This window comes from Oncorhynchus mykiss, chromosome 10, assembly GCF_057628025.1.
Source record: "Oncorhynchus mykiss isolate SJ-2025 chromosome 10, ASM5762802v1, whole genome shotgun sequence".
NCBI lineage: Eukaryota > Metazoa > Chordata > Actinopteri > Salmoniformes > Salmonidae > Oncorhynchus > Oncorhynchus mykiss.
The window spans coordinates 9296568-9309129 of NC_143031.1; the positions used below are offsets into that span (position 1 = coordinate 9296568).

At 42.1% G+C, this 12562-nt stretch overlaps 1 protein-coding gene across 1 annotated transcript in view; it reads left to right on the forward strand.

Moving 5' to 3' along the window:
• Positions 1-12562, forward strand: part of LOC110534851 (teneurin-2) — a 140242-nt gene that overhangs the window by 32550 nt on the left and 95130 nt on the right. Inside the window, exon 3 of the mRNA XM_090188885.1 lies at positions 1094-1316. Coding sequence (XP_090045011.1) covers positions 1094-1316 — 223 coding nt within the window. The remainder of the gene's footprint in view (positions 1-1093; positions 1317-12562) is intronic.

The window sequence follows — 12562 nt, forward strand, 5'->3', positions numbered from 1 at the left end:
CCTACTTTCATTATCTTTTAATTAAATGGTATGATTTAGGGTTGCTACAAAAATGCAGAAAAATATTTTAATTGCATTATTTGATTAAAAGTTTAAAAGTAGAGGAAATATTTTTGATTGCATTTATTTGAATAGTTTTAGTCACACAATTAAAATGTTTAACTTTCACAAAGTTAATTCACAGCTTTCAATTGTCATGTTTCCCTTTATTAGTTGCACATGGAGAAGGGCTTTACATAGCAGTATTACAGATAAGCTTTGTTTCTTTGTAAGCTCTTCATGCATTTGATGTTTATTATCAGGCCTTCTCTCTCTGCCTTTTTGTCAGCAAACATTGTATTGAGTTGCAATATGATAAACATTGTATTGAGTTGCAATATGATAAACATTGTATTGAGTTACAATGTGATAAACTTTGTATTGAGTTACAATATGATAAACATTGTATTGAGTTACAATGTGATAAACATTGTATTGAGTTACAATATGATAAACATTGTATTGAGTTACAATATGATAAACATTGTATTGAATTACAATATGATAAACATTGTATTGAGTTACAATGTGATAAACATTGTATTGAGTTACAATATGATAAACATTGTATTGAGTTACAATATGATAAACATTGTATTGAGTTGCAATATGATAAACATTGTATTGAATTACAATATGATAAACATTGTATTGAGTTACAATATGATAAACATTGTATTGAGTTACAATATGATAAACATTGTATTGAGTTACAATGTGATAACCTTTGTATTGAGTTACAATGTGATTTGGTCACTCTAAATTGGATTTAGTCTGTGATTTGCTCTGTAAAATATTGTACTTTATAAGTGTACCGTTTAAAAACAAATGTTTAGGTGTTTTCTTATTTGGATCTGACCGTGCTCTCTTATAGCAACTTGTAACACGATATGAAAAACGTTCCATACGAAACACAACATTCAGACATGCATCACTGTCAATGGAAGCCTTCATTAAATCAGTCAAAACAGGCTGGGGAGTTTTTCAATCTCTGCGCTAGTACACCATTCCGGTCAATCAACGAGCCCTAATTGGTTCCTGTGTTCTCTTTCAGGTCCTCCGAACCACCATCACAGTCAGTCTCTGCGGCCGCCGCTCCCTCCTCCTCACAACCACCACCAGTCGTCTGCAAGCTCCCTGAACCCCAACACCCTGGCCAGCCGTCGCGGCCCAGCCCACGCCCCCTCGGTGGCCCCCGGGGAGGGTCCCTCCACACCAGAGTCAGTCCAGCTTCAGGACAGCTGGGCGCTGAACAGCAGCGTTCCTCTGGAGACCAGGTCAGTTTACCTGTCACCCTGTCTTTCCTGGCCACCTGCCATGATGTTTGGACACCTTCCCTGTTTAGAGGGAGAGGAAAGCATTCTGTTTCCTATCAGTTCCTTGTACTGTTCAGTTGGTTGGACTTAAACCTTGGACTTAAAGCCTCTGGTCAGGTTTGTGGGAGCCTAGCTGGTAGAGCTCTCAACCCAACATCCCATCCTGCCATTGCCCATCTTCACACGGTGCCCCACAGTCCTGCCCCACAGTCCTGCCCGCTGCTCTCCCTCTGTCACGCGGTGCCCCACAGTCCTGCCCGCTGCTCTCCCTCTGTCACGCGGTGCCCCACAGTCCTGCCCGCTGCTCTCCCTCTGTCACGCGGTGCCCCACAGTCCTGCCCGCCGCTCTCCCTCTGTCACGCGGTGCCCCACAGTCCTGCCCGCTGCTCTCCCTCTGTCACGCGGTGCCCCACAGTCCTGCCCGCCGCTCTCCCTCTGTCACGCGGTGCCCCACAGTCCTGCCCCACAGTCCTGCCCGCTGCTCTCCCTCTGTCACGCGGTGCCCCACAGTCCTGCCCGCTGCTCTCCCTCTGGGGTTCTGGGACATAGAAGTTAGTGCCGTCCTCTCTCCCTCTGTTCTGTCTTTTGTCTGGTGTGTGGTTGCCGTGGTGTGTGGTTGCCGTGGTGTGTGGTTGCCGGGCTTGTGCTGGGCTGTGGGTCACTCCTCGATGTTCCCAAATCACACCTCAAACACGATACGTGCACAATTCATGAGGTCGGGGCAACAGGGCTCGTCTCTGAGATGTTTTATTCATGGGGAGCACCGGCACAGTTCCTGCTATGCTATGCCTGCTACCACCGTGCGCCTCTACCTACCTGCTCCCTCCTCTCCAAAATGGAGCCTGGCGCCTCTACCTACCCGCTCCCTCCTCTCCAAAATGGAGCCTGGCACCTCTACCTACCCGCTCCCTCCTCTTCAAAATGGAGCCTGGCGCCTGAGTCACAGCCAGAATGCCTCCACAAAGAAAGGAAAGCTGTAAAAAAATAATAATAAATAATGTTTTACACAGTATAGATAATGATAAATGTTTCTAAATTTCATCATGTTTTCTGAGTTGCACCAGAATAATGAGTTACTGCTCAGGATTGTGGACTTCAATTCCTGGTTTGGTGTACTACTGTTGCAGCATGAGTTGTGTTCTGCTGCTTTTCAGGTTTTTAGGCCATATATTTCCCCAAACGTCTCCAGTATGCTGGTTTGTTAGCTGGTTTGTTAGGATTTATGACCCTCCTTTTTTTAGAGTGGACCGACAGCACATCATTACTCTCCAATCTCCTCTTCCTACGCAGTGTTTCTCCTAGGAGTTTTTTCAGCAAAGGTGGGTGGAAGGGAGGGGTGGTTGGTTGGTTGCTCTTTGCTGAGGAGATATTTTGTTTGTAGAACGAATGTGTAATGGTCAATTCAGGTGACTTAAAAAAAAAATACATTCTACTCCAAAATGCATGAAAATACAATTATGTTGACACCATCGGAAATATGGTATCCATGAGTTCATTTGACTCTGGGTAAGTAGAAAAGGGGCTTAGTTGCAAAAAATCGTACACTATCCCTTTAAAAGTGTGTCTCGGCAGAATGCAAACATGCAAAGAACACACACAAAACAGTACAGCAACACTGCATCTTTCCCCACACTACGGCCTCCTTGCCCTTCTCTCGTCCCCCACCTTCTCCCGTCCCCCACCTTCTCCCGTCCCCCACCTTCTCCCGTCCCCCACCTTCTCCCGTCCCCCACCTCTCTCTTCCCGTCTCCCCTCTCCCCCTGCCACCTCAGTGCCTGTTCTCAGCAGGCAGATTAATATAGCTTCTGTCTGGGCATATGGGCCTGACCTCACACACACTTCAGTTCATATTTCTTTGTCTTTCAGATGCCCCTCCCTGTCTAGGGCGTCTTGCAGCGCTAGCACTTTTACTTAGTTTCGCCCATTAATACGGCTTCCTCTTTACAGTCTCCCTCGCAGGAACAGAACAGCATTTCAGCTGGGGCCTGACCCTTTACCCGACGACCTGGGACCACCAGCCACGCTGTCCATCATACTGCCACGGAGATAATAGAACGCATACAGTACATTCACGCGTCTTGTGTTCGGCTTAGAAAAGCTTCTTTCTTTTTTGTTGCAATTGGAACAAATCATCTGTATAAGCTTACCGTTATTGTACACGACTACAGTAGAAACATAGTGTACTGTCTTCCCCTCCTACTCTAGTCTTTATACGCTATGGAACTACAGTAGAAACATAGTGTACTGTCATTCCCTCCTACTCTAGTCTTTATACGCTATGGAACTACAGTAGAAACATAGTGTACTGTCATTCCCTCCTACTCTAGTCTTTATACGCTATGGAACTACAGTAGAAACATAGTGTACTGTCATTCCCTCCTACTCTAGTCTTTATACGCTATGGAACTACAGTAGAAACATAGTGTACTGTCATTCCCTCCTACTCTAGTCTTTATACGCTATGGAACTACAGTAGAAACATAGTGTACTGTCATTCCCTCCTACTCTAGTCTTTATACGCTATGGAACTACAGTAGAAACATAGTGTACTGTCATTCCCTCCTACTCTAGTCTTTATACGCTATGGAACTACAGTAGAAACATAGTGTACTGTCTTGTCATTCCCTCCTGCTGTAGTCTTTATACGCTATGGAACTACAGTAGAAACATAGTGTACTGTCATCCCCTCCTACTCTAGTCTTTATACGCTATGGAACTACAGTAGAAACATAGTGTACTGTCTTCCCCTCCTGCTGTAGTCTTTATACGCTATGGAACTACAGTAGAAACATAGTGTACTGTCTTGTCATTCCCTCCTGCTGTAGTCTTTATACGCTATGGAACTACAGTAGAAACATAGTGTACTGTCATCCCCTCCTACTCTAGTCTTTATACGCTATGGAACTACAGTAGAAACATAGTGTACTGTCTTCCCCTCCTACTCTAGTCTTTATACGCTATGGAACTACAGTAGAAAGATAGTGTACTGTCATTCCCTCCTACTCTAGTCTTTATACACTATGGAACTACAGTAGAAACATAGTGTACTGTCTTGTCATTTCCTCCTACTGTAGTCTTTATACGCTATGGAACTACAGTAGAAAGATAGTGTACTGTCATTCCCTCCTACTCTAGTCTTTATACGCTATGGAACTACAGTAGAAACATAGTGTACTGTCTTGTCATTTCCTCCTACTGTAGTCTTTATACGCTATGGAACTACAGTAGAAAGATAGTGTACTGTCATTCCCTCCTACTCTAGTCTTTATACGCTATGGAACTACAGTAGAAACATAGTGTACTGTCTTGTCATTCCCTCCTGCTGTAGTCTTTATACGCTACGGAACTACAGTTCAGGAATGAGCAGCAAAAGTATTCAGGGTGACATCGATGTTATCCATAAAATATCAATTTGGGGATACTTCAATTCCCATGCGTGGCTCTGTAAATTGTACTTAATTTACCCATTCGTTTAGAGGAATATAGGCCTACTGTATATAGGATGTGGTCTATGAATAGACGGATCGTACCAAGTTTCTTTTTCCCATAACTTCTGTCTTACTCCAGGGCACAGTCTCACCACATTTCAGAAATGAAATAATAAAATCTCCATTACTGAGAGGTGAGCTGAGTCACTGCCCGCTCCGCTCTCTCCCTGTCTCCCCATGGTCTTGTTTGAGACGCCTGGACCATTCCTCTCTCTCTCTCTCTCACTCTTTCTCTCTCTCTCTCTCTCTCTCTCTCTCTCTTAACTCTTTTCTCTCTATCTCTATCTCCAGATTGAATGTGCTCCTCCAGCAGTCGATTTCTGCTGAGGAGCCCTGAGGAGCCCAATTAAACTGGGTGTAGTGAGTAGCAACCACGTCTGCAATGGTGCTGCAGGTCTATTGGTGTTTCTCCTATATTCTCAACAACAGAATGCATAGCATGCACTTAGTCAATTTGCAAAGACATTTGTTGTTAGCCTCATCTGGCATGTATGAGCCCCCTCTTCCCCTCGTGGTCTTCTGTAGCTCAGTTGGTAGAGCATAGTGCTTGCTCTGCCAAGATAGTGGGTTCAATTCCTAGGACCACCCACACTTAAAGTGTATGCACACATGACTGTTAGTCACTTTGGATTAAAGCATCTGCGAACTGGCATATACAATTATTACTAGTATGGCTATAAAACAACGCTCAAAGTCTGCTCACAACGTAGTATAAAAGCTCATTGAGATGTTTAATATTTTATGGCTCATGCAATATGAAGACCAAGCCATGGATTATTGTGGTATTATTGTGGTATTATTATAGTATTATTATAGTATTATTGTGGTATTATTGTGGTATTATTATAGTATTGTTATGGTATTATTGTGGTGTTATTGTGGTGTTATTGTGGTATTATTATAGTATTATTATAGTATTATTATGGTATTATTATGGTATTATTGTGGTATTATTGTGGTATTGTGGTATTATTATGGTATTATTGTGGTATTATTGTGGTATTATTATGGTATTATTGTGGTATTGTGGTATTGTAGTGTTGTTGTGGTATTATGGTGGTATTATTGTGGTATTATTATGGTATTATTGTGGTATTGTGGTATTATTGTGGTATTGTGGTGTTGTTGTGGTATTATTGCGGTATTATTATAGTATTATTATGGTATTATTGTGGTATTATTGTGGTATAATTGTGGTATTGTGGTGTTGTTGTGGTATTATTGCGGTATTATTATAGTATTATTATGGTATTATTGTGGTATTATTGTGGTATAATTGTGGTATTGTGGTGTTGTTGTGGTATTATTGCGGTATTATTATGGTATTATTGTGGTATTATTGTGGTATTGTGGTATTATTATGGTATTATTGTGGTATTATTGTGGTATTGTGGTATTGTAGTGTTGTTGTGGTATTATGGTGGTATTATTGTGGTATTATTATGGTATTATTGTGGTATTAGTGCGGTATTATTATAGTATTATTATGGTATTATTGTGGTATTATTGTGGTGTTATTGTGGTATAATTGTGGTATTGTGGTATTGTAGTGTTGTTGTGGTATTATGGTGGTATTATTGTGGTATTATTATGGTATTATTGTGGTATTGTGGTATTGTGGTGTTGTTGTGGTATTATTGTGGTATTATTGTGGTATTAGTGCGGTATTATTATAGTATTATTATGGTATTATTGTGGTATTATTGTGGTGTTATTGTGGTATTGTGGTATTGTAGTGTTGTTGTGGTATTATTGTGGTGTTATTGTGGTATTATTGTGGTATTGTGGTATTGTGGTGTTGTTGTGGTATTATTGCGGTATCATTATAGTATTATTATGGTATTATTGTGGTATTGTGGTATTGTGGTATTATTGTGGTGTTGTGGTGTTGTTGTGGTATTATTATAGTATTATTATGGTGTTATTGTGGTATTATTGTGGTGTTGTTGTGGTTATATTGCGGTACATACTGGTAGTGTATTGCCATGTAAATATTTAAAACTTCCACGTTAAATGGTTATGTGTTTGTAGCTTGCTCAATTTCCAAATGGGGGACTAATGTGAAATGTCTTTTTGTTCACTGTTTCAACCCCACTGAGACAGTCTCTCTCTGAGACCCAGTCTCTCTCTCTCTCTCTCTGAGACCCAGTCTCTCTCTGAGTCCCAGTCTCTCTCTGAGTCCCAGTCTCTCTCTGAGACCCAGTCTCTCTCTGAGACCCAGTCTCCCTCTCTCTCTCTCTGAGACCCAGTCTCTCTCTGAGACCCAGTCTCTCTCTGAGTCCCAGTCTCTCTCTGAGACCCAGTCTCTCTCTGAGACCCAGTCTCTCTCTCTCTCTCTCTTTCTGAGACCCAGTCTCTCTATCTCTCTTTCTGAGACCCAGTCTCTCTATCTCTCTTTCTGAGACCCAGTCTCTCTCTGAGACCCAGTCTCTCTATCTCTCTTTCTGAGACCCAGTCTCTCTCTGAGTCCCAGTCTCTCTCTGAGACCCAGTCTCTCTCTGATACCCAGTCTGTAAATCTCTTAACTGTGAGCTCAGTCTAGGAGAGACATCACCTGAACTACCCTATATACATTATTTTTTATCTGTGTTCAAATGCCGCATTGTGGTTGGCTGTTGTTGAAGTCTTCAAAGGTTGATTGATTGATTTTATTTGACAGTTTAAAAAAGTACATATCTATCAGGGCCGGGATGATACAAAGAACGCAATACTCGTTAGTACCGTGGCAAGGAAACAAAACAAAAAAAACATATTTCACTTCTTTATGAAAACAAACATTATGTTGTCGTCCAGATTCACATTCATTTATTTCCCAAGCTATAACACACAATATTTTACATACAGCAAGTTTTTAAAGGACCAACGTTTTTAAAGGACCAAATATTGCGATGTTGGTATTGTCGCAGCCCTAATATAGGCGACACGCAGTACATACATTAAAAACTAGTTATGGATAACACAATAAAGTCAGTGACTTATTTCCTTTGTGGTCCCTTATGTTGCATGGTGCAATACATTACATAGAGAAAACTATTGCCAGATCACTAAATCCCTTCTGAAGAGAGTAAACCAAATAACAAACCAGCCCCATTAATAAACCAGCTCCACTAATAAACCAGCCCCACTAATAAACCAGCCCCATTAATAAACCAGCCCCACTAATAAACCAGCTCCACTAATAAACCAGCCCCACAAATAAACCAGCCCCATTAATAAACCAGCCCCATTAATAAACCAGTTCCACTAATAAACCAGCTCCACTAATAAACCAGCCCCAATAATAAACCAGTTCCACTAATAAACCAGTTCCACTAATAAACCAGCCCCATTAATAAACCAGCCCCATTAATAAACCAGTTCCACTAATAAACCAGCTCCACTAATAAACCAGCCCCAATAATAAACCAGTTCCACTAATAAACCAGTTCCACTAATAAACCAGCCCCATTAATAAACCAGACCCACTAATAAACCAGCCCCATTAATAAACCAGTTCCACTAATAAACCAGCTCCACTAATAAACCAGCCCCAATAATAAACCAGTTCCACTAATAAACCAGTTCCACTAATAAACCAGCCCCATTAATAAACCAACCCCACTAATAAACCAGCCCCACTAATAAACCAGCCCCATTAATAAACCAGCCCCATTAATAAACCAGCCCCACTAATAAACCAGCCCCATTAATAACCCAGCCCCATTAATAAACCAGCCCCACTAATAATCCAGCCCCACTAATAAACCAGCCCCACTAATAAACCAGCCCCACTAATAAACAACCCCATTAATAAACCAGCCCCATTAATAAACCAGCCCCATTAATAAACCAGCCCCACTAATAATCCAGCCCCACTAATAAACCAGCCCCACTAATAAACCAGCCCCACTAATAAACCAGCCCCACTAATAAACCAGTTCCACTAATAAACCAGCCCCACTAATAAACCAGCCCCACTAATAAACCAGCCCCACTAATAAACCAGCCCCACTAATAAACCAGCCCCACTAATAAACCAGTTCCACTAATAAACCAGCCCCATTAATAAACCAGCCCCACTAATAAACCAGCCCCACTAATAAACCAGCCCCACTAATAAACCAGCCCCATTAATAAACCAACCCCACTAATAAACCAGCCCCACTAATAAACCAGCCCCACTAATAAACCAGCCCCACTAATAAACCAGCCCCACTAATAAACCAGCCCCACTAATAAACCAGTTCCACTAATAAACCAGCCCCACTAATAAACCAGCCCCACTAATAAACCAGCCCCACTAATAAACCAGCCCCACTAATAAACCAGCCCCACTAATAAACCAGCCCCACTAATAAACCAGTTCCACTAATAAACCAGCCCCATTAATAAACCAGCCCCACTAATAAACCAGCCCCACTAATAAACCAGCCCCACTAATAAACCAGCCCCATTAATAAACCAACCCCACTAATAAACCAGCCCCACTAATAAACCAGCCCCACTAATAAACCAGCCCCACTAATAAACCAGCCCCACTAATAAACCAGCCCCACTAATAAACCAGCTCCACTAATAAACCAGCCCCACTAATAAACCAGCCCCACTAATAAACCAGCTCCACTAATAAACCAGCTCCACTAATAAACCAGCCCCACTAATAAACCAGCCCCACTAATAAACCAGCTCCACTAATAAACCAGCTCCACTAATAAACCAGCCCCACTAATAAACCAGCCGCACTAATAAACCAGCCCACTAATAAACCAGCCCCACTAATAAACCAGCTCCACTGGGGGGTTCAACTGTTGAATATAGCCTCGTTATTGTTATTTTGTCTTAAATGTAAAATTTTTTAATTAAAAATAGTTTCTTAGATTGTTAGGAAAGGGCTCATAAGTAAGCATTTCACAGTAAAGTCTACACCTGTTGTATTCGGTGCATGTGGCAAATTTGATTCGATTTTGAACTCTCAAATCTTTTGACGTTGATTTTATTCGATTAGATTGACTGGCTCTGGCACCTTCGGTGCGGTCAGGATGGTTCAGCGTCTTAACACCTAACTGAGTGGGTTGCAGACAGACCTGCCCCGGCTTGCTTACCATCCTGGAGGTTTTGGTACTGAGAGAGACCGATTGGCAGCTAGAACCTCCAACAGTTCAGCCCTCCGTGCCTCGAATGCCAACCAGGGTTCATTACAACATTTTGCTAAATGTCTCTTGCCCTTGATCGCTTTACCACGATGTCCTGGTATGTGTGGCAGAATACTAATAAGGCTTGACTCCAGTTGAATTCCTGTTCATTATCTGTAAAATCTCCATTTACTTGTTAATTGCTCTGGCTTTTCACACCCTCCCCCAGGATGAGAGAAGTGTTTAATGTAAAAGAGAGACTATTTGCCCTCTTATTTTATTCTGTCTTGGTTTTGTATTGGTCGGTGGTTCTGGTTTAACTGTCTGTGTGGGTATGAACTCCTCTGTGAGTGGCATGTTGTGACCAATTTGCAAACAGGAACAGGAAGGGAAGAAAAGACTTGTACCGTAAACCGCTACTGAAAGGATGATAGAGAAACATTTAGAAACAGTAAATACAAAGACAAAAATACCAAACGTCTCATCTGAAACGGAACAGCGTAGATCTGTCACGTTCTGACCTCTATTTCCTTTGTTTTGTATTTAGTTAGTATGGTCAGGGCGTGAGTTGGGTACTTCACCACTGGGAAAAACCCTTACAATATACCTAGTAGGTGAGATTGGTTTCTTTTTTTTTTTTTTACGTCGTAGGAAAAAAGAAATCAAATCATAATTCATATGCAGCGTTTAATGCTCTCTCTCCCGTGTTAAAATGTGTTTTTCATATTGCGTTGTTATCTAAAGCAATTCACGTTTGAAGGCCTTTTATTATGGGTTCATTACGTCCTGTAAGGCATTTGGTTGGTATTTTCACTGCAGGTCAACTGTCGGCTATAACCTTCATATAATGTACTTAGTCACATTGAAATTGATGATTCAGAACTGAAGGTAATGTGAGGAGGTATGTGAACTGAAGGTAATGTGAGGAGGTATGTGAACTGAAGGTAATGTGAACTGAAGGTAATGTGAACTGAAGGTAATGTGAGGAGGTATGTGAACTGAAGGTAATGTGAGGAGGTATGTGAACTGAAGGTAATGTGAGGAGGTATGTGAACTGAAGGTAATGTGAGGAGGTATGTAAACTGAAGGTAATGTGAGGAGGTATGTGAACTGAAGGTAATGTGAGGAGGTATGTGAACTGAAGGTAATGTGAGGAGGTATGTGAACTGAAGGTAATGTGAGGAGGTATGTGAACTGAAGGTAATGTGAGGAGGTATGTGAACTGAAGGTAATGTGAGGAGGTATGTGAACTGAAGGTAATGTGAGGAGGTATGTGAACTGAAGGTAATGTGAGGAGGTATGTGAACTGAAGGTAATGTGAGGAGGTATGTGAACTGAAGGTAATGTGAGGAGGTATGTGAACTGAAGGTAATGTGAGGAGGTATGTAAACTGAAGGTAATGTGAACTGAAGGTAATGTCAGGAGGTATGTGAACTGAAGGTAATGTGAACAGGTATGTGAACTGAAGGTAATTTGAGGAGGTATGTGAACTGAAGGTAATGTGAGGGGGTATGTGAACTGAAGGTAATGTGAGGAGGTATGTGAACTGAAGGTAATGTGAGGAGGTATGTGAACTGAAGGTAATGTGAGGAGGTATGTGAACTGAAGGTAATGTCAGGAGGTATGTGAACTGAAGGTAATGTGAGGTATGTGAACTGAAGGTAATGTGAGGAGGTATGTGAACTGAATGTTATCTTGGGCTAAAGTGGTATTGTAAAAACTGCTGAATAGCATGTATATTTTATTTCACTATTGACAGATTTGGACCCCACACTGCCCTCTTTGTCACGTCAGGAGAGATAATATGATCTCGTGTATGTTGTGAGAACATTGTGTTGTATGATTCAGATGATAATACCCACACGTAATGAACTGTGATTTATCATCCATCTTCTGTCGTCACTCGATTTAGTACTTGTCAAAGCCATTATACCGTCTCTGTTTTGCTTTGCAAAGCTGTCTCTGACAACGGCTATATAACTAGTACCCTGGTGGATAAAATATGATTGATTTATGGATTAATTTACCTGCCGTCTGCCCTGTTGCAATTAACATGCATCTTGCTGAGAGGATATTCTCTCCACTAACGCAGTGTGATGTGATGGCCGCGGGCAGCGGCCTGCCTGCCTGTCACCATGGTACAATCCATTAATCAGGCAGCTTCGGCGGGCAAGCCAGGCTAAGGGGCAGGACGCTAACCTCCGCCATGTTTTCATTAGTGCACGGACACAGCTGTTAGGAAGGGCTGCTAGGGGAGACGGGTCAGAGGTCCCATTGTCACTCCTTTCCCAGTGTAATACATTCTCAGGTTGCCGCGGTGACACCGCTTTTCACTGTCTTCATCCCCTTTATACTTAGGACTATAGGCAACGATACTCTGAGGCCTGGGCAATGATACTCTGAGGCCTGGGCAATGATACTCTGAGGCCTGGAGAATGATACTCTGAGGCCTGGAGAATGATACTCTGAGGCCTGGACAATGATACTCTGAGGCCTGGGCAATGATACTCTGAGGCCTGGGCAATGACACTCTGGGGCCTGGGCAATGATACTCTGAGGCCTGGAGAATGATACTCTGAGGCCTGGAGAATGATACTCTGAGGCCTGG